This window comes from Capra hircus, chromosome 17 (genome assembly GCF_001704415.2).
Source record: "Capra hircus breed San Clemente chromosome 17, ASM170441v1, whole genome shotgun sequence".
Lineage (NCBI taxonomy): Eukaryota > Metazoa > Chordata > Mammalia > Artiodactyla > Bovidae > Capra > Capra hircus.
This window is the reverse complement of record NC_030824.1, coordinates 30,999,048-31,022,779: the sequence shown is the minus strand read 5'-3', so window position 1 is coordinate 31,022,779 and position 23,732 is coordinate 30,999,048. Positions and strand designations below refer to the sequence as shown.

The 23,732-nt window shown below is 41.4% G+C and overlaps 1 protein-coding gene across 1 annotated transcript in view; it reads left to right on the top strand.

The window, feature by feature from the left end:
* Window positions 1–23,732, top strand: part of C17H4orf45 (chromosome 17 C4orf45 homolog) — a 135,612-nt gene that overhangs the window by 66,951 nt on the left and 44,929 nt on the right. The window contains exon 3 of the mRNA XM_018061490.1: window positions 3,118–3,176. Within this exon, the coding sequence (XP_017916979.1) occupies window positions 3,118–3,176 (59 nt within the window). The remainder of the gene's footprint in view (window positions 1–3,117; window positions 3,177–23,732) is intronic.

Sequence of the window (23,732 nt, the reverse complement as noted above, 5' to 3'; positions counted from 1 at the left end):
GTTTGGGTGAGAATGGATACATGTGTACTTATGGCTGAGTCTCTTTGCTGTCCACCTGAAGCTATCACAACATTGTTAATTGGTTATACCTCAATATAAAATAAAAAGTTAAAAAAGAAATCAGTTGAAAAACAAAAATTTTACTATTATAGAGAGATTGTTGTTATTTAGTCGCTAAGTAGTCACGTCTGACTCTTTGCAATCCCATGGACTGTAGCTTGCCAGGCTCCTCTGTCCATGGGATTTTCCAGGCAACAATACTGGAGTAGATTGCCATTTCCTTCTCCAGGGCATCTTTCCAACCTGGTATCAAACCCACATCTCCTGCATTGACAAGAGGATTCTTTATCACTGAGCCACCAGGGAAGTCCTAAACACAGATTATCACTTTTCAAACTTTTGGAATAGTGGCTTAGCCTTGCATTTAAATCTTGTTTATTTTGTCTCTTCCTTTGTTTATTATTTTACGCATGGACATTAAACATCTAGAAGTGATCAAGTTTTCAGATCCTCATCACTAAGAAATGACTTAAATAGATCTGCTTTCCCAACACAATCCTTGATCAGGAAAGGCATTATAAACCAAAGCTTGAGGAAAAGGGAAGAAAACAGGGGAGATAAAAAAGAGTACCAGGTGATTTAACTAAGATTAACATTATGATGGACCTAACGGAAACAGAAGAAATTAAGAAGAGGTGGCAAGAATACACAGAAGAACTATACAAAAAAGATCTTCATGACCCAGATAATCACAATGGTGTGATCACTCACCTAGAGTCAGACATCCTGGAATGTGAAGTCTAGTGGGCCTTAGAAAGCATCACTATGAACAAAGCTAGTGGAGGTGATGGAATTCCAGTTGAGCTATTTCAAATCCTGAAAGATAATGCTGTGAAAGTGCTGCACTCAATATGCCAGCAAATTGGGAAAACTCAGCAGTGGCCACAGGACTGGAAAAGGTCAGTTTTCATTGCGGTCCCAAAGAAAGGCAATGCCAAAGAATGTTCAAACTACTGCACAATTGCACTCACCTCACATGCTAGTAAAGTAGTGCTCAAAATTCTCCAAGCCAGGTTTCAGCAATACGTGAACTGTGAACTTCCAGATGTTCAAGCTGGTTTTAGAAAAGGCAGAGGAACCAGAGATCAAATTGCCAACATCTGCTGGATCATCGAAAAAGCAAGAGAGTTCCCAAAATACATCTATTTCTGCTTTATTGACTATGCCAAAGCCTTTAACTGTATGGATCACAAGAAACTGGAAAATTCTGAAAGAGATGGGAATACCAGAGCACCTGACCTGCCTCTTGAGAAACCTATATCTAGGTCAGGAAGCAACAGTTAGAGCTGGACATGGAACAACAGACTGGTTCCAAATAGGAAAAGGAGTACATCAAAGCTGTATATTGTCACCCTGCTTATTTAACTTATATGCAGAACACATCATGAGAAACGCTGGGCTGGAAGAAGCACAAGTTGGAATCAAGATTGCCGGGAGAAATATCAATCACCTCAGATATGCAGATGACACCACCCTTATGGCAGAAAGTGAAGAGGAAGCCTCTTGATGAAAGTGAAAGAGGAGAGTGAAAAAGTAGGCTTAAAGCTCAACATTCAGAAAATGAAGATCATGGCATCTGGTCCCATCACTTCATGGGAAATAGATGGGGAAACAGTGGGAAAAGTGTCAGACTTTATTTTGGGGGCTCCAAAATCACTGCAGATGGTGACTGCAGCCATGAAATTAAAAGACGCTTTCTCCTTGGAAGGAAAGCTATGACCAACCTAGATAGCATATTGAAAAGCAGAGACATTACTTTGCCATCAGAGGTCCATTTAGTCAAGGCTATGGTTTTTCCAGTAGCCATGTATGGATGTGAGAGTTGGGCTGTGAAGAAAGCTGAGCACTGAAGAATTGATGCTTTTGAACTGTGGTGTTGGAGAAGACTCTTGAGAGTCCCTTGGACTGCAAGGAGATCCATCCAGTCCATTCTGTAGGAGATCAGTCCTGGGTGTTTTTTGGAAGGAATGATGCTAAAGCTGAAACTCCAATACTTTGGCCACCTCATGAGAAGTGTTGACTCATTGGAAAAGACTCTGATACTAGGAGGGATTGGGGGCAGGAGGAGAAGGGAACGACCGAGGATGAGATAGCTGGATGGCATCATCCACTCAATGGACATGAGTCTGAGTGAACTCTGGGAGTTGGTGATGGACAGGGAGGCCTGGCATGCTGTGATTCATGGGGTTGCAAAGAGTTGGACACGATTGAGTGACTGAACTGAACTGATAACTTGTCTATGGTAAATTATGCTGTAATGAACATTGGAGTGCACATATCTTTTCAAATTATAATTTTCTTCAGGTATCTGCCCAGGAGTCAGATTGCTGGATCATATGGTAGTTGTATGTTTAGGTTTTTAAGGAACCTCCGTACTGTTTTCCATAGCGGCTGCACCACTTCACATTCCAAACAACAGTGTAGGAAGATACCTTTTTTCTACATCTTCTCCAGCATTTACTATTTGTAGACTTTTTGGTGATGACAATTCTGACCGTGTGAGGCGATACCTCACTGTAGTTTGGATTTTCATTTCTCTAATAATTACTGCTGTTGAGCATCTTTTCACATGAGGGTAAGGTGATGTGAAGAAAGCTAAGCTGAGTCTAAATGATGTCATGTTATAGTTGCTGGGGGGAAGGGATTGTTAGGGAATTGGGATGGATATGTACACAGTACAATATTTAAGATTGGTAACCAAGAAGGTCCCACTATAAAAAACAAAAAATAAATGGTAAGTCCTGGTCTTGAGTGCCTGCTCATGTAGATACAGAATCATGAGATATTTAGAGATTGCAGATGACACTCTTCTGCACACCCAACACCTGTCCTTTTATAGAGAGGGCAGGGAAAGCACAGAGGGTCGGATTTATTTTACTTCTTTTATCTTTTCTTCTCAGTTCAAGAATCAAAAGCCCATCTTTCCTCAAATGAATTTAGCATTCCTTGTTTAATTGCTCCACCTGACCGCCTCTTTGACTAGGAACCCAGACTCTTAGACATGTTCATGCTGAGTGACCTTGGAATCAGGGGACATTGATTTTCTTCTTTTTACAGTATGGAGAGCTCAGTCAAGCTGCTATTGACAAACTAAGCCACAGATACCAGTGCCCATGGTAAGTATATTTACATGAATTAATTAATCTTTCCTCCTAAATTAGTAACAGAGTTAATTCTTTTTATTGGAGTAAGTTGCTTTACAATGTTGGGTTAGTTTCTGCTGTACAGCAAAGTGAATCAGCTATATGTTTACCTATATCCCCTCTTCTTTGGATTGCCTTCCCATTTAGGTCACTACAGAAAATTGGGCAGAGGTCCCTGTGCAATACAATAGGTTCTCATTACCTCATTATCTATTTCATACCTGCATTGTTCTTCAATTACTCAGTAGTGTCCGACTCTTTGTGACGCCATGGACTTCAGCACACCAGGCTTCCCTGTCCTTCACCATCTCCTGGAGCTTGCTGAGACTAATGTCCATTGAATTGGTAATGCCATCCAACCATCTCTTCCTCTGTCATCCCCTTCTTCTCCTGCCTTCCGTCTTTCCCAGCATCAGAGTCTTTTCTAATGAGTCAGCTCCTCACATCAGGTGGCCAAGTACTGAAGCTTGAGCTTCAGCATCAGTCCTTCCAATGAATATTCAGGATTGATTTCCTTTGTACCTACAGGTATGTGTGCTAAGTCACTTCAGCACAGTGGTGTATGTATTTCAACTCCAATTTCCAAATTCTTTCCATTCACCCCTTCCCCCTTTGATGTCCATATATTTGTTCTTTAAGTCCATGCCTGTATTTCAGCTTTGCAAATAAGATAATCTATACTACTTTTCTAGATTCCACATATATGTGTTAATATATGATATTTGCTTTTCTCTTTCTGACTTACTTCACTCAATAACAGAGTTAATTTTTCTTAATTATTTCATGTCTTATAGGTTTATTTGTACATTTGTGAATTTTTACTCCTAACAAGCACAGAAAATCTTCACTATCTACTCAGTCAGTTCTGTTGCTCAGTTGTGTTCGACTCTTTGTGACCCCGTGGACTGCAGCACGCCGGGCCTCCCTGTCCATCACCAACTCCCAGAGTTTACTCAAACTCATGTCCACTGAGTTGGTGACGCCATCCAACCATTTTATCCTCTGTCGTCCCCTATCCTCCTGCCCTCAATGCTTCCCAGCATCAGAGTCTTTTCAAATGAGTCAGTTCTTCACATAAGGTGGCCAAAGTAGTGGACAACATCAGTCCTTCCAATGAATATTAATGACTGATTTCCTTTAGGATGGACTGGTTGGATCTCCTTGCAGTCAAAGGGACTCTCAAGAGTCTTCTCCAACACCACAGTTCAAAAGCATCAATTCTTCAGCACTTAGCTTTCTTTATAGTCAACTCTCACATCCACACGTGACCACTGGAAAAACCATAGCCTTGACTAGACGGATCTTTGTTGACAAAGTAATGTCTCTGCTTTTTAATATGCTGTCTAGGTTGGTCATAGCTTTTCTTCCAAGGAGTAAGCGTCTTTTAATTTCATGGCTGCAGCACCATTTGCAGTGATTTTGGAGCCCCCCAAAATATAGTCTGTCATTGTTTCCACTGTTTCCCCATCTATTTGCCATGAAGTGATGGGACCAGATGCCATGATCTTCGTTTTCTGAATGTTGAGGTTGAGCTTTAAGCCAGCTTTTTCACTCCCCTCTTCCACTTTCATCAAGAGGCTTTTTACTTCCTCTTCACTTTCTGCCATAAGGGTGGTGTCATCTGCATATCTGAGGTGATTGATATTTCTCCCAGCAATCTTGATTCCAGCTTGTGCTTCATCCAGCCCAGCATTTCTCACGATGTACTCTGCATATAAGTTAAATAAGCAGGGTGACAATATATAGTCTTGACGTACACCTTTTCCTACTTGGAACCAGTCTGTTGTTCCATGTCCAGTTCTAACTGCTGCTTCCTGACCTGCATATAGGTTTCTCAAGAGGCAGGTCAGGTGGACTGGTATTCCCATCTCTTTCAGAATTTTCCAGTTCATTGTGATCCACACAGTCAAAGGCTTTGGCATAGTCAATAAAGCAGAAATAGATGTTTTTCTGAAATTCTCTTGCTTTTTTGATGATCCAGCGGATGTTGGCAATTTGATCTCTGGTTCTTCTGCCTTTTTTAAATTGAGCTTGAACATCCGGAAGTTCACAGTTCATGTACTTTTGAAGCCTCACTCAGAGAATTTTGACCATTACTTGCTAGCATGTGAGATGAGTGCAATTGTGCAGTAGTTTGAACATTCTTTGGCATTGCCTTTCTTTAGGATTGGAATAAAAACTGACCTTTTCCAGTCCTGTGGCCACTGCTGAATTTTCCAAATTTGCTGGCATATTGAGTGCAGCATTTTCACAGGATCATCTTTTAGGATTTGAAATAGCTCAACTGGAATTCCGTCACCTCCACTAGCTTTGTTCATAGTGATGCTTTCTAAGCCCACTTGACTTCGCCTTCCAGGATGTCTGGCTCTAAGCGAATGATCACACCATCGTGATTATCTGGGTTGTGAAGATCTATTTTGTATAGTTCTTCTGTGTATTCTTGCTACCTCTTCTTAATATTTTCTGCTTCTGTTAGGTCCATACCATTTCTGTCCTTTATTGTGCCCATCTTTGCATGAAATGTTCCCTTTGTATCTCTGATTTTCTTGAAGACATCTCTAGTCTTTTCCATTCTATTCTTTTCCTCTATTTCTTTGCACTGATCACTGAGGACGGCTTTCTTGTCTCTCCTTGCTATTCTTTGGAACTCTGCATTCAAATGGGTGTATCTTTCCCTTTTTCCTTTGCCTTTTGCTTCCCTTCTTTTCACAGCTGTTTGTAAAGCCTCCTCAGAGAACCATTTTGCCTTTTTGCATTTCTTTTTCTTGGGGATGATCTTGATCCCTGCCTCCTGTACAGTGTCACAAACCTCTGTCCGTAGTTCTTCATGCACTCTGTCTGTCAGATCTAATCCCTTGAATCTATTTCTCACTTCCACTGTCAACAGTAAGGGATTTCATTAAAGGGAGGAATGGGGCAGGGCAAGTGAGATGAGAGCACAGAGCAGGAAAAGGGAACCAGCCTGTTAAGAACTGCAGCTGGATGTTGCAGGGTGGGGCCTTTAACTATATAAATGGTTGTTTTCAATGAAAGAACAAAAATATAACTTTTTTGGTTAAAAGCCCCTCATTTCATGCTGTTGGCCTAGAAACCATCATAATGCATCATGTTAGTTAATCAATGTAATCCTATTAAAGTCACACAATGGCTTGAATTGACACTCTCTTAAGGCGGCTGGTAACCTAAATGAAACATGTCTAGCACAAGGTATGTTCAGTTACAGGAAAAGAGCAAAACCTATGCTTGTCATCTATTGGAACATATAATTCAGATTTCTAAGGGGAAAGAGATCAGTCAGCATTGCTCTTACAGGAGTGCAGATTCAATAATGTCTTTGTTCTCCTTAGATTTTTGGAGGTAAGTGTTTCTGCACTTTTGGGACACTAAGCACAATTGCTGCTTAAAAACCTTCTGGCCTCACTCTCAGGCTTGGCAGAGGCTCTGAAAGAGGATGACTCTACCAGATCCAGGTGTACCCACCTGATTGCATCCTCTCAGCTGTGCCAAGAGCCATCTCTTTCCTGGGCAAGGTTTGTGTTTAGCCTCCCCAGCTGTTTGCATGTTATGTTGTCAGTCAACTGCATTCACTCAATAAATCCTGCATCTCCTGTATTCAAAGCACTGCTAGACTCTGCAGCCATGGTGCTGAACAAGCCTAAGAACTAAGAGAAGTCGGTGAGGACTTCCCTGGTGATACAGTGGATGGGAATCCACCTGCCAATGCAGGGGACACAGGTTCAATCCCCAGTCTGGGAAGATTCCACATGATGTGAGCAACTAAGCACATAAACCTACTGAGGCCTTGTGCAGCAATTACTGTAGCCCATGTGCCTCAAGCCTGTGCTCTGAATAAGCAAAGGCATCACAATGAGAAGCCCATGCATTGGCAACTAGAGAGCAGCCCCTGCTCACCTCAACTAGAGAAAGCCTGTGTGCAGCAACATAGACCTAGCTCAACCAAAAAAATAAAAATAAATGAATAAATACATTTTGAAAAAGAGAATTCATTGAAAGATTTAAAATAGGGAACAATGTGAAAAAAATCACTCTGGAATATTGAAGTGCTGTGTGGAGAAAAAAATTGAAAAGTGACAAGATAGTTGTAGGAAGCTCAGCCAGGAAACAATTTCATTTCAACAAGTCGCTCTTGAGTTTTCAGTGAGCTCTGTAAACAATCCAAAATCAGTTGTGATGATGAGCATTGTGAGAAGGAAAGGATTTGAGCTCAGCTTTTGAAGGAACGCAGGCTTTAAATAAATGAGGAGAAGAGATGATGTTTGCTGTGACAACAGGGAGTAAAAATGTATTCAGAGATCAGATGAAAGAGCTTTTAGCATTATCTTAATTTTACAGGAGAAGAAATTGAACTTCAGATGCTAAGTAAGGTACACAAACACGGGTTACAGAGCTACTATCTTGATCCAAGTTGACTGATTCCACAGATCTGGGTTGGGATCTGGGCTTGAATCTTTTCAGAAGGCTCTTCAAGCGATTCTGATGATCATTCAGGGCTGAGAATGACTTGTGAGGACTGAAAGATGAAAGGGATGAGCCTGGGGGCACCCACACCTAGGAAAAGGTGAGTAAGCATCATGGAAGAAGGAAAGAGCCTCAGAGACAGGGACCTGAGGACAATGGGAGGCTGTATAAGGCAAGAAAGAACTCAGAGACGAGGGTTTATACAAGGAAATGGAAATTCAAGAAAACAATAACAGACAAATATTTGCAAGTTATCAATGGTCTCAGAAAAAGCATTGGAGGAAGAGAAGAATAAGTTGAGGGCATATAAGCAGCATTGAAGAGTTTTGTCGGCTGACGTAATAGAGCCAAGAGACTGCTCTGATTTTGAGACCAAAAGTCCAGTCAAGGACAATGACAGGATTTCCTTGCATACTTTGAAAATTTAACTTTCTTGAAATCAGGATGTGTTTTATGGTAGTTGTTTTCAGATGTAATGACTCTCTTTCTGACCCTAAGTTAATCTGTATTGAATCAATGGTGTGCTATCCAATTTATTGCATCTAAAATTGTTGTCGTTATTTGAATAAAGCTCCCCTAGCAGTCCTGACCTTGAGGGTAGGTGGGGGAGATCCAAGATTTTGAGCCTCATTTGCAAGTGTAAATGCAAGAGATCTGGGTTCGAGCCCTCGGTTGGGAAGATCCCCTGGAGAAGGGAAAACTACCTACTCCAGTATTCTGGCCTGGAGAATTCCAGGGACTGCATAGTCCATAGGGTCACAAGGAATCGGACACTACTGAGTGACTTTCACTACTACTACTAAAGACTGGTAAAAACATACTTCAGCAAACTTGAGATGAAGGTCTGCTATGTGACAAGTTCTCAAAATTTATAAAGTAATAAGCAGGGTCCTTGTGCCCAAGTCACTCACAGACTTTCAGAACAGATAGATGTAAAAAGATTTCAATACAACATCCACTGATGGGGAATGACCACAATAACTGGGTGTGGGTTGACTTTATTCTTTTCCTTTCTGAATTAAAGGAAACATTCTTTTGTTTTAAATACATAAGTTTCTCTAGACATGAGACCTGATGATTAATTCATTTTTATGTGGTCTCTTCTCGCAGCCGGGTGTTTTCCAATATATATAAACAGTATGTCTAATTTCAATAAGAAGAATCAAAAGCACAGATAGGAAGTGGGAGAACAGTTTGCAGTCAAATTAAGAGTCAGTTTACAAGAGAATGCACTGCAAATAGTGAATCAGTGGGACTTTTTGTTTTGAGAAGTGAAATCTGTAAGTTACATGTTACTGAAAATTATAGAGCATAGCAGTATCCTGCTTTATTTCCCTTACCTTTAACATAGAGTTTGACGTATAGGGGTACTCAATATTCAGTGAATCAGATATAAAAGACAAAATCCCTGTTCTTAGTGTACTCAGAATGGCACAGATTGGTACAGCTCAAGCCGGAAAAACTGGAGGACTTTTGATCATGAGGACTTCCTGAGTGAGATGAAGTTTAAGCTTGGTTTAGAAGGAGAACATTAGGAAAATCTCTGGTTGCCTCCGTGGGTACACTTGCTATCCATGCACATGAAAGGCTTGCTGAGATTATGAAATCAACAGACTCATTCACAGGCAGACTTCCTTCCAGAAAGGCACTGCCAACACGACTATGCCCTAATGTCACTATGAAGTTGCCTCTTTGCCATTTATTTGCCAATGTGTCATTTGTCTTAGGACTAATGTCTTAAGGGCTGGTTCACAGTCCTGTGGACAGCCACTCTCAGTAGATGGTGGGGTTGCAGGTGTGGGTGTCAAGGATGCCGCAGATTCTAAAGTGAGGGTGACCAAACTGTCAGTCAAGAAGAGAGGAGCAACATGACGTTTAAAAAGTCAAAATTAACTACAACGTCCCCTAACTTTTCATTCATTTGAGAGTCACAGCTCGTTTCAGTGTGTTGGCTCTCCTGTGTCTGCCTTCCTATAATCAAAGGATTTGTTTGTCAGCTTCCATTCTCAGGAGGTGCAGAGCCTGGCATCGTTAAAAGAGTGCTGAAATGAAAATCAAGAAAAGCTGGTCTCACCAGGAATTTATCCTCCAGGAAAAAAATGAAGGAGGTTTAGCTAGAAGGAGACCAAAAGTGTTTACAGTGATCCAAAGTGAGATACAGCCTAATATCCCCCAAATACGGGATTGCAAGCAGTGGTGACGTAGAATCTACAGTGATTAAGAGATGTAGTACATATACACAATGGAATATTACTCAGCCATAAAAAATGAAACAATCCCATTTGCAGCAACATGGATGACCTAGAGAGTGTCATACTGAGTGAAATAAGCCATGGAAAGACAAATAACATATGACACCACTTATATGTGGAATCTAGAAAAATGATACAAATGAACTCATATACAAGGCAGAAACAGACTCACAGACATAGAAAATAAACTCATGATTACCAAAGGGGGTAGGGGGAATAAATTAGGAGATTGGGATTAATGCACACATGCTACTATATATAAAATGGATAAACAACAAGATCCTTCTCTATAGCACAGGGAATTTTACTGAATATTTTGTAGCAACTTATAAGGGAAATTAATATGAAGAAGAATATGTATATTCATATATATATGTATTTGTATATATATATATATATATAAAACTGTGCTGTACTCCTGAAACTAACATGATACTGTAAATCAACTACACCTCATAATAAATAAATAAATAAAATATTTTTGAAAACAAATAAATAGAGTTCATAGAGGGGAAAGGGGGGATTCTGAAGACACTTGCCACATTCAAGTCCCCATTGTAATACCTGGAAGCTGTGACACCTGTGACAAGTTATTTAAACTCTTTATGCCTCAGATTTCCAATCTGTAAAGTGATTATAACAGACTGTACTCCTCTTGAGTAGATGTTTTATACAGATGTGTTGTTACACATACAGCACTTAGAACAGCACTTGGTACATATAGTAAACGCTCAGTAAACAGTGTGACCATATATTTTATTACCTGAAATAGGACTCTTTTGAAAGTAAAATGGGAAGCTAATGGAGTTAGGTCACCTGGACAACAGACTAACCTGTAGGTATCCTGAGCAAATCAGGCCACTCTGTTAATAAACATTCCCAATTAGTTAAACAAATGAAATGCATTGAAATAAATGAATTTAAATAAATCCATTAAAATTCTTATTACATTGTTAGGAAAAACAATCAGTATCGAGATTCAGTATGGGAGAGAAATTTCACACTATAGGGTTAATCTGGCAAAAGTGGAACAGAAGTCCAAGAAGAAAGGAAAAAATAAGAAAGAAAAAAGACATTAAAATTAAATCAGTCTAGTGTCTAATAGACCTCAAAAGGGATCAGAGAAAACAGAAGAAAGAAAATCAATAATGTAAGAAAATTTCTCAGAAGGGAATAACATGAATTTTCAGATTGAAAGGCTCTATCACATCATGGGAAATAGATGAGGAAACAGTGAAACAGTGTCAGACTCTATTTTGGGGGGCTCCAAAATCACTGCAGATGGTGACTGCAGCCATGAAATTAAAAGACACTTACTCCTTGGAAGAAAAGTTATGACCAACCTAGATAGCATATTCAAAAGCAGAGATATTACTATGCCAACTAAGGTCTGTCTAGTCAAGGCTATCATTTTTCCAGTGGTCATGTATGGATGTGAGAGTTGGACTGTGAAGAAGGCTGAGCACCGAAGAAATGATGCTTTTGAACTGTGGTGTTGGAGAAGACTCTTGAGAGTCCCTTGGACTGCAAGGAGATCCAACCAGTCCATTCTAAAGGAGATCAGCCCTGGGATTTCTTTGGAAGGAATGATGCTAAAGCTGAAACTCCAGTACTTTGGCCACCTCATGCGAAGAGTTGACTCAATGGAAAAGACTCTGATGCTGGGAGGGATTGGTGGCAGGAGGAGAAGGGGACGACCGAGGATGAGATGGCTGGATGGCATCACAGACTCGATGAACGTGAGTCTGAGTGAACTCTGGGAGATAGTGATGGACAGGGAGGCCTGGCGTGCTGCGATTCATGGGGTCACAAAGAGTTGGACACAACTGAGTGACTGAACTGAACTGAATTGAATTGATCAAAGAAAAATGACAACAACTGTATTAAGATATGTCACTGTGAAACTTCACTTCTGAGATGAAGACAATTGCCAAGCCTTCCAGATGGAGACTAAGACATGTACAAAGGGTCCAGAATCAATGAGGCATCACACTTCTTGCCAGGGATCCTAGGCTCTGGAAGACACTGGTCAATGACTGCTCTGCCTGCTAGAAAGTGACTGTCAACCTGGAATTCTATACTCTGCTCAACTGTCAAGTGGGGAGGTAGAAAAGAGACATTTTTACGCATGTATGTATTCCCAAAATGCATTGTTTCCTAAGAAGCAACTGGAGAATATTATCTAGCAAGATAATAAGGGAAAGTCCAGGAAAAAGAAAGGAATATGATCAAAGAAACAAGAAACCCAACAAAGGTGACAGGCAGAGAAGATTCTCAAGGTGGTAAAAGAGAAGACCAGGAAAGTGGACATGCAGGAGCCCAGAGGAGGAGCAGGGTAAGTGGGGGCTCCTCAAGGGGCACTTACATTATACAAATATTGAGTGAAGTCCTGAAGAAGCAAATGAGCTGAAAGTGGGTGATTTTGGAGAAGACAATGCTGGGACAAGGAGCAGAGAGAGATGAGAGTATTGTTAATTATAAACATTTTAGTACTACTTATTATTTATGCATTTTGTTGAAGTATAGCTGACTTACAATATTATGTAAGTTGTGGGTGTACAATGTAGTGATTTTTAAAAATAATTAATTAGGCTGTGTTCATTCTTAGTTGCAGTATGCAGGGTCTTTCATTGCAGCTCAAAGACTTTTCTAATTGTAACTTGCAGGCTCCAGGGCATGCAGGTTCAGTAGTTGTGACAGGGTGTCTTAGTTGCCCTGCAGCATGTGGGATCTTAGTTCCCCAACCAGGGATCAAACCTGCATCTGCTGAATTGAAAAGTAGATTCTTAACCACTGGACAACCAGGGAAGTCCCACAATATTGTGATTCACTTTAGTACTATTTATCTGTATTATGCATATGTACCTAAATGATCGCATTCAAATAGAAAAAGAATTAGCATCACATTATGTGCAAAGTACAAGCATATTATTTGATAAAAATGAAAATGAATTATAAAGTGAGAGAAATAGAAACTCAGTTGAGTTTTAGTAGCTAGGGTTCTAAGTTGAAAAAAATTTCTAAAACTACAACGTTCAGTACTAAAGAAATATGCACTGACCAGAATAAACAGGGCTTTCTGTTTATTCAGAAAGGTAGAAGGTGTGCCTGTATTTGGCATGAATTAAGAGGTGTGTAGAAAATTGCCTGTTTTCTTTCATAATGAAATACTGCCAAAGCCAGTTGTTAAACTAGCACAGACTTAATGACAGCCACTATTTAAAAATATATTGGTACGTAAATACTTGCTTTTCTCTTGGAGTTGTTTTCCTCAAAACATCCATAAATCTTGACAACTTTCTATTTTTAAGGCTGTCGGTGACTGGCACTTTGGAGGGATTTCCACGAGCATTAAGGAGCAAAGTGCTGCAATTCAAAAAATTTTTGTTTTATTGAAGTATAATTAACTTACAATGTCATGTTAATTTCTACTGTACAGCAAAGTGACTCAGTTATATACAAGTATATATAATATTTGTATATTCTTTTCCATTCTAGTTTATCACAAAATACTGAATATTGCTCCCTGTGCTATACAATAGGCCTTGTTGTTTATCCATCCTTTTAAAAAATACATTTATTTGGCCCTACCAGCTCTTAGTTCCGGCACCCAGGATCCTTGATCTTGATTGCAGCATGTGGGATCTTCAGTTGCAGCATGCAAACTCTGAGTTGTGGCTTTTGGGGACCTAGTACCCTGACCAGGGGTCAAACCCAGGCCCTCTGCAATGGAAGCTGGAGTCTTAGCCCCTGGACCACCAGAGAAGTCCCCTATCTATTCCTTATGTAATAGTTTGTATCTGCTAATCCAAATATAACCCTTCCCCACCCGTTTTCCCACAAGCCTGTTCTCTATGTCTGTGAGTCTGCTTCTGGTTTGTAAGTAAGTTCATCTGTATCATATGTTCAGTTCCACATATAAATGGTATCATATGGTATTTGTCATTCTCTGTCTGGCTTATGTCACTTAGTATGATCATCTCTAGGTCCATTCATGTTGCCGCAGGTGGCATTATTCCATTCTTTTTAATATCTAAGTAATATTTCACTGTATTCTTTTGAGATTATCCACACTCATTCTTATTTTTGTTACCTAAAAACTGCCTCTGTACTTCTTCCTCTGGACCCACCCACCCCCAGCCTCCTCCCCTGAGATTTCTCTCCAGCAGGGTGGTGCAGGGGGAGGCCTCGCAGGAAGCTCTGGTGCAATAGAAACAGCTCAGAGCTCCCATGCTGGTCACCACTGTGGGGCCACACAGCTGGTGGAGGCCCATTTATTCATTCAGTAAGTATCCAGCAGCTGACCTCATGCCAGGCACTGGAGGTTCAGGAGTGAACAAGATAGACATCGTTCCTGCCCTCCTTATATTCTATCAGGAAAGACAGACAGACAGCCTAATGTAAGGCCAATCATTTCATTGAAGAACCTCTTGTAAGGGAGAAGCACAGGCTGCATATAAATGTTTCTTGTTGAATGAGAGGTTATTATTCATCCTGGGATGGAGCACTTAGAGCAGAATATGACACAGTTGTGTTGGAAGAAGAGACAGTGCTGTTATTCTTAAGAAGAAAACTCACTGGGCAATCACTATGTCCAGGTGGAGAAAATTCAGTTCATGTCAGAAGAAGACCCTTCACTGCAAATTACTCTCTGTGGAACTTCTGAAAGACACTGAAGTCCAAAGTGTGTGCAAAAGAGGCGCTTCTGACTTGCTGGCCTGTTTTCTTCCCTTTCTCAGCATTACATACATCAGAGCAGTGGCTCTTGGGCTTGTTTCAGGAGACCAGCGTCACTGAAAGAGCAGCTGCTGATCCTAAAGTGATAGCTTACGGTGCTGAAATACACGCATGGCCTGCAATCCAATACAGACGTGAGGCAAAGACAAAGACAGTTGATGTGCTGAAAAGAATACAGAAAAAAAGGGGGTAAGGTGTGTTAGAGTTTTGATTGTTTCATTTTGCTATGATCAAGATGTTTTTAAACTTTTTATTCTATATGGGGATATAGCCAATTAACAGTGTTGTGATGTTTTAGGTGAACAACAAAGGCACTCAGTCATACATATACATGTATCCATTGCCCCCCTCCCCACCAATTCCTCTATCATGGCTGCCACATAACATTGAGCAGAATTCCACATGCTATATAGTAGGTCCTTGTTGGTTATCCATTTGAAATATAGCAGAGTGTATACGTCCATCTCAAACTCCCTGACTATCCTTTCCCTCATCCCTCCCACTGGCAAATACCCCCCAACTGTGGTCATTTCAAACATTCTGTTATTACTGTGTTCATTGAGAGAAAGGAACTTCAGTCCTTGTCATCTCTGAAGAAAGAATTTGACAAAGAGACCAAGACTGCAAAGTAGGTCCAGCATTTATTAGAAGTACAGTATATGTGGGAGAGCACAGGGGTGAATGAATTCTCAGAGTGAGGTGTACTGTATAGGGGTAGCTTAGGTTGTTAACTCGCTATTAACCAGGGGATTTTCGCAGAAACTAATGCCTGTGGCTGGCGATTTTTCCTTTGGCTGGCCAAAAATTATTTCACTAATACTTTATGGGTTATTACATTCAATAGTTACACCTGACACACCTGTGAAGTCTTCTAATTTTCATGAAATGTTGCCTTCAACCCACTCTCTGTAGAAGCAAAGGTGCATCCTCTAGCACCGGGTATTTAATGTTCACTTTCAGTATCAGAGTCAATCACCAAAGTCTTTTGTCTTTTTGTTTGCCTAATATTCACATCGTATGAATCAGAACTATATTCTGAAGAACTATCACTTCTGAAACATTGTGTTGCTCAATCAGAGAAAGTACCTGCATAAAATTCGCTGAAAAATTATTCACTCAAAAGTTCACCATGCATTTTTTAAAAAAACTTTATATTTATAATATACACAATGCTGGAACAAAGACCTATCAGCAAAATGAAGGATAACAGCAGTCACGCCCATGGGTGTGTGCACAGTCATGTCCGACTCTTTGCGACCCCATGGACTGTAGACCGCTAGGCTCCTCTGTCCATGGGATTTTTCAGGCAAGAATACTGCAGTGGGTTGCCATTTCCTCCTCCAGGGAATCTTCCTGACCCAGGGATTGAACCTGTGTCTCTTGTGTCTCCTGTGTTGGCAGATGACTTCTTACTGGTGGTTGTGTAATGAAACACCATATATACACGTATATAAGTTGTATAATGAAACTTTGATCAATTTTAAACCCTCATGACTTCACATGGTGATGTTAACTGTATAACTATCTTAAAAATGTATTGATCCATCTCAGATAAATAACGTGTAATTATGGGTTAGTCTTCTGGGGTTTCTTCCCCTATACTCGTGTCACCTGTAATTCCCTATCCGGGCTTCTGCCAGTCACCATTTTGAATCTTTTCCAGCAGCATCCAAGTGAAACCCACAGGGGTCAAAACCACAATGCTCTTTTAGCAGCTGAGAAGTTGGGTAGATGGCTCACAGAAGGACATCAGATCTCACTGTTCTACCAGCTTTTCCACCTTCCCCCAAAGCCCCCAATAAAATGGTTTGATTCCCCTCTCCCAAAAAAACTCACAATGCTAAGGATATGGTTACTAGAGGACAACTTGAGGCCTCCTCTGTGCATGTGTTAGGCTGGGAAACCCTTTCCATCACAAAAATGAGGGGGATGTGGTAGGCAGCTTTGTCTTTCATCCAATCAGGAGGTGTCCTTCCCATTGGTAGTTTATCTCAAAGAATCAGAATGAAACCTGCAGGTTAACCGGAGGCCCCTCTGCTTCTTACTTCATTAGCAGTATCCGTAGAAGTGGTTTGTGACTGCCGAGTTATCTCAGTCGTGTCCTCCTCTTTGTGACCCTGTTGACTATAGCCCGCCAGGCTTCTCTGTCCATGGGATTCTCCAAGCGAGAATACTGGAGTGTGTTGCCATGCCCTCCTTCAGGGGATCTTCCCAGCCCAGGGATGGAACCCGAGTCTCTTTTGTCTCCTGCATTGACAGTCAGGTTCTTTACCGCTAGTGCCACCTGGGAGGCCCTAGAAGTGGTTTACAGAAGACCGGTACCATCACTTAGGGGACTTCCCTGGTGGTCCAGTGGCTAAGACTCCATGCTCCCAATGCAGGGCCCCAGGTTCGATCCCTGGTCAGAGAACTAGATTCCACATGCCGCAACTAAAAACCCATCATGCAGCAATGAAGATCCTGCATGTTTCAACTAAGATCCAGTGCAGCCAAATAAATAAGTTAATTTAAAACATGTCATTAATATCATTTCTGTCTACACGACCAGATGAATAAACACCCAGTCCATTTTACGTGCACCATTTACCATCCTCTGTGCTTTTCACTATCTTTCACTTGTTCTTTGAAACCTGCTCGTAATGTTCAGGTTTTCTGATGCTTACAGAGTTGGGCAAAATTCCTCCATCTTGTGAACATAGATGCTCTCAGACCTCAGTTTCAAGGGCAAAAGGGAAAATGGTAACATTGAACTCATAAGGTTGTCTTGAGGATGGTGTGTGAGTGTGTAAGGCATCAGCATGGATCTGATACACAGGAGAGTGGCTTCCTTCCCCGTTTTGTGAAAGTATCAAGATAACTGTAGGATGCGGCCCTTTCTTAAATATTTCTATTCATTTTTACCACTATCGCATCAAAATAGACTAGTTCCAATCTTACTCTTTTCCATAAAATTTTGTCTAAGGGCACTGAACTCTTTGGAGATACATTATTTGCTTTCTGCTTTAAAAAACACAAACTTACTAAAAGTTTTTCCTTTACAACATTTTTTGCCTTCTGTCTTCCCGATAGTAGTCAAACCACTTTAAACAATATGAATTTGGAAAGACATCAGCTTTTAGTGGTTTTGAATTTATCTTCTGGTGCATCATTTCTCATCAGTGTTATCAAGTTCCATGACTGAAGTGTTTCCCTGAACATTCTGTGATAGGGCAGAAGGGTGTAGTGCTCAGATGGGATATTTGAAGACGATGAAATAAAAATCCAAGGGTCCTTATAGCTAGGATGTTTTGAAGTTAATAGAAGGAAAGGTTTTGTTCAGCATTCTATCTGCATTTTTCTTGAAATTCACTTTATCCCAAATTAAATGGACCCATTGATATTTGAAGAAGAAGAAATACCCTTTTCTGACCACTTTGGTTTACAGTCTTTAATTGGACCACATGTTTATTGAATCAGTAAATCAATAAATCATTTTGGATCACTGTTCTTTCTATCAAGCAGCTTCTAGTGTAGAGGGGAAAATAGACACATCACTAATTTTAACACACAGCCAGATGAGTGATACAGCCACACTGAGTATTATGCATTTAACAGGGGTGAGGAGAAGAGGTGGATGGGGCAGGGGGAACGTTCTGCAGAGGACTCTGAGAAGGTGAGATTACATAGCAAAGGATGAGCAGGGATGCAGGGAATCAGTGTTTCATCAAGAAGAGCAGGCATCAGTACCAAAGCCCGGCTTCCACTGGTGCAGTGAGTGTTACAGAGCTGCCAGATCTCAACGTCCAGGGACAAGTGAGACCAGAGGAGTCAGCAGTCAGACCAGGACCAGTTCACTCTTGCATCTGACCTTTAGAGCATCCCCAAGAAGGGACTTACATTTTACCCATCCATCCTTCTACACAATACCCAGAGTGACGAAATAAGGTTTACATTTTGAGTAGAGGGTGGGCATAGGGGGAATCAGTGGAGGCAGGGGAACAGCCAGGCATCTATGAGAGAAGGATGCTGATCTAGGGGAACAATAGGGCAAGACAGACAAGGGAAACAGGTTCCAGGATTATCACGGAGTGTAGATTTGGCAGGACTTAGGTATCGGATGTGGGGGATGAAGATAATGGTGGAAGCAGTGGCAGTTTTCAGTTTCCAGTTTGTGTGAATAATTGGATGGATAGTGGACTTACTGAGACCACTGCTATATTTAGCTTCCAAAATGCTATCATGAGATGGAACTTCACACGTCCAGATGAACTACCTTGGAGCATACGACCACACATTTGGCAAAAAGCCTTTCTTTTCTAGCCTCTGCAGCAAAATAGAAAGATGGCAGAGTTTAAACAGAACAGAGCTGTTGTTTTCTGTCTAGCAGCCTAAAGGCTAACTCATTAAAATTCAAAGAAGAATTACATGGTGGGCGTTGAAACAAATGTTTTCTTCCTTGAGCAGAACTAAAGGACAGTTTCTCTGAGAATCTAAGTTGCTCTTTGCAGCTGTTAGGTAAGACATGATTCAGGCATCGCCTCCTCCTCGAAACCCGCCACGACACAAACCATCCCTTTCTCTGTGTCTACACATATGGTGACAAGAAAAACAGGAAAGCCGTGTCACACTTGGCTTGACTTTGAAAACCCGTGCATCTCGTACCTTCGCGGTGCCTGCGTGCATGCTAAGTCACTTCAGTCACTTCAGTCACGTCACTTTGCGACCCTATGGCCTGTAGCCCGCCAGACTCCTCTGTCCATGGGATTCTCCAGGCAAGAAAACTGGAGTGGGTTGCCATTTCCTACTCCAGTAGATCTTCATGACCCAGGGATCGAACCCATGACTCTTGGGTCTCCTGCATTGGCAGGTGGGTCCTTTACCACTGGTGCCACCTGGAAATCCCCTATCTACAAGGTATATACCTTATTATCTTAGTTCTTATTTATAAAGTAAATTAATTTATATATAAAATGGAAAAAAAACTAAATATGTATCCAGTTGGTAGTTTAACCCATGAAGAAGAAATACTCCCAGGGGTTCCTTTATTTTAATTTTTAATTTTAGTTTATTTATTTCTGGCTGCGCTGGACCTTTGTGGGCTTTCTCTAGTTGTGGCAAGCCGGGCTACACTAGTTTCAGTGCAAGGGCTTCTCACTGATGTGACTTCTCTTGTCTCGGAGCAAGGGCTTCAGGCGCACAGGCTTCAGTAGTTGCAGCGCGTGGGCTCAGTAGCTGGGATGCATGGCCTTAGCTGTTGCACAGCATGTGGAATCTTCCCAGACCAGGGATTGAACCCTGCCCACCTTGGCAGGCAGATTCTTAGTCACTGGACCACCAAGGAAGTCCTTCCCAGGGATTTTAAAACATGGTTATTTGAGTACAAATCTAAGGACAAAATGAACTGCAAAAAGCTTGAAGGGAGTGTTCACTGTGTGACCCTGACTTTGTTGTGGATGTGTCGTGGGTAAAAGTGAGTGGGCAATAATGCAGTGTTCTTAGTCAGTTGTTCCTGCTATGGTTGAGACCAGGATTCATGGAGTGGGGAAGAGGAAATGCAGATATTAAGATAAAACAAACCTTGAATTTGACTGGAAGATGTATTTGTACACGTATGTACGATTGTGTGTGTTTGCATACGTGGTTTTTCATAGTTCCACTCACTATGAAGGCCTGAACATGGGAACCAACCGGTAGTAGTGAGCCCCCCTGGAGCTCAGCTTCTACTATTCAAACACTAAATAGTGGAAACCACCAAAAGGAACCGGAACTTCTTGGATCTGGAGAAGGAAATGGAAAACATGAGCCTGGCACCTCACGCTACCCTGGACAAGGAAGTGCTCCGGGCCTCCTGCAGTCCTGTCTGCAAACTTAGGGCCAAGCGCTGAGCCAGGCTGGGACCTGGGGCCCTGTGCTGCAGGGCTGGCGCCTGGACACACCTCTCCTCAAGGGACAATATACAGAGAAACTATATGGGACTAAAATAACAGTGTACATGCGCACTTGTGGCAAATTGTGGACCCAAAGATACAAAGACAAAGAGACCCAGCTGCCATTTCTGAGGAGCCAGGAGCAAAAACTGGGTGTCAGGAGCAAAAGCAGGGTACTGCACATGCCCCTTGCACATAATGCCACTTAAGGGGGGGTAAACCACTTAAGCCACCCCTCCACCTCGACCCCTGGACAGACCCCTACTCTCACGCCACGTAAGGAAAGAGCTTGATGCCTCCCCCCACCACCCACCCACGGTGAGCCGGCAAGGGAACCTGTTACTTGTTCTCGCTCCCTGCTGCTGCACTAGAGGCCTCAATAAAGCCTCGCCTGAATTTCTTGTCTGGCCTCTAATCAATTTTTATTGGTTGGTGAAGGCCAAGATCCCTGGTCTGTATTAGCTTGAAGAGCCTCCCTTGGCTGAAAATACAGCAGTTTGAGGGAAAGGTAATAACCACAGTGGATTACTATCCTTCTCACTTTCATACACACAGATGTGAACATCCGTGAGTTCAACGTGTCACTGAGAAAACCACAACAAACTGATCACACTGGAGGGTTTCAGTGAAGGAACCTATTATTTTGAAAATGAGTAAATAGAATCAAATATTAATTCTGCCTTTCCAATAGAATTGCAAACCAAAGAGAAGATGAATCAACTTTAAAAAAACACAAAGGAATCTAGCTAATATATGAAGAAGGAACACCAGAATTTGGATATATCACCACTTTGCAAACTCAAATTAATGAATCTAGGCATTGATCATCAGTGCCTGCCAAAGCCGCAAAAAGATAAACAATCTGATTTTATGTACCTCTTGAAGGAAGGGTATCACATGGAAAGTTATTATGGATTGAATTGCTCACCTCTAAAATTCCCATGTTGGAGTCCTAACCCCCAGTACCTCATAATGTGACTGTATTTGAAGAGAGAGATGTCAAAGAGGTAATTAAATTAAAATGAAGTCATTAGGTTAGCCCCTGATCCGGTCTGACTGGTGTCTCTGTAAGAAGAAGATTTGAACACAGACACACACAGAGGAAAGATCATGGGAAGATACGGGGAGAAGACGGCCATCTACACACCAAGAAGAGCAGCCTCGGGAGAAACCAGCCCTGCTGACCCCCAGATCTTGGACATCCAGCCTTACGACGGTGAACAGCATATTTCTGTTGTTCAGCCACCCATCTGCAGCACAGGGTGATGGCAGCTCTAACAAATCAATGCACTGGTCTTGCCCCCAAACCCAGCCTTAGATCAAGCCTCTAAATCTAACCAACAATGGATGGAAATAAGATGACAGCAGAAAGTATTAAATGACCACATGGAGATGTCAGGTGTAGGAAATTTCATAGCACAAATGGAAACATTTTTATAGAAACAAAATGTGTTTCTTCAACAAATAGTGACGAGAAGGACAAGGAGGAGGAGGTGGAGGAGAAAAGAGATGAAAGAGAACCTATGAATTAAAGAAAATATACAGAACTTCAGCAATTGCAAGTGTGAAACTTATTTGGATTCTGTTTCTGTAACAAACGGCTGTTAAAAAATTATACCATTGAGGAGACGACCAGAATTTTCAATGCTGAACATTTGGTGAAATTACCAAGACCTTAGGAGAAATAATGACATTGTGATTATGTTAAGAAAAAATTTTTACATCTTTCAGAGTTGCTGTCTTGGTGGGGGGTTGGAGGAGTAATAAGAAGAATTGAGGTTTAATAAAATTAGCTATAAATTGATGAGTGTTTGAAGGTGGTGATGGGTACTTGGGAATCTTTGAACTATTTTGTCTAATTGTGTATATCCTTAAGTTCCAAAGTAACTAAAGCAAAATTGTATCAAATTTATCCTTAGTTAATGAAGGTCAGGCTTCACCATCTGGATGTATAAACTTGTCCAAAACTGAATTGAATCAATACTGTTATAGCCTCCCAACCAGCCTTCCCTAGGAAGGCTGCCAAGCCGCTGAAGTACATGTTGCTGCCTTTTCTTCCCCTTGTGGTTTTCTGATCCTGACACAAACAAGCATCACCCAGGAAGTACCAGCCTGGAGAGATGCCTTGCGCTGCTGAGAACAGGCAGGACTTCCTGGGTGTCCTACAGAAAATCGCCCATACCGACAGCAACATCAGGGATTCCGTCCAGCATTCCTCACAGGTGACCCTAGAACGGTCTAACACGCTGCTTTGCTGAAAGGTTTTGGACGACTGCTCCCGAGGCTGTGGGCACGAGTGATAGTCATATTATATAAATTATTTAAAATGCTGAACGAAAATGAATAAACACCTCTGTGTAGTCCCCGTCATGGACAAACTCTTGGCAACAGCAACCTTGTGGAGTGTGTTGTTCGGCACAGGAAGACAAGATGCTTGATTTTTATTGCGTGGCCCGTGTGCCTGGAAACCCAGCTGGCACCCAGAAGGGCAGCCAGCCACATGCTGGTGACATCACTGTGGCAAAGACAGTATTTTTCACATTCTGGAGCTTGGAGAAGACAATCTGGCAAAATAATGGAAAAGTGCTTGTCCACTCAGGGTCATGGTAGACCTCTCCTGTTCCGATTAATTCTTTACTCCAGCTGAGCGGTAGAATATTTAACAAGCCTTGGGGTAAAGTACTTGTGTTTCCTATGGAATAAAAGCAGTAAGTCAAACCAAAATAACCAGAATTTGAGGTTGGAAGCATATGGTGGTATATAATTTTATAGAACTGCATAAGCCTTACATGCTCTCTTTCCTGAAGAGGGCCCAAGAGAGTGGATGTGTTTTTTTTTTTTTTTCTACCTAAAAGAAAACAAATATTCTTATATTTAGCTATCTCTTTCTGTCTTTTAAAAATAGCATTTAAGCACTGTTCCTATGTCTGAAATGATTACACTGGCAATCTGGGGACACGCCTCTTGTGTATTCCCCAACATTTCTTTGGGAAGCAATTTTATTTTCATCCTTGAGACAGTATGTTTCATGCTAATGTGAATCTCACAGTCTTGTTTATAAATGTAAGTAATCCTAGCTACTTTGCAAAATAATTTGCCTGTATATATACAGACCTCCTTTCAACAAATTTGGTTTCGACTTGTTTCTTTTTTAC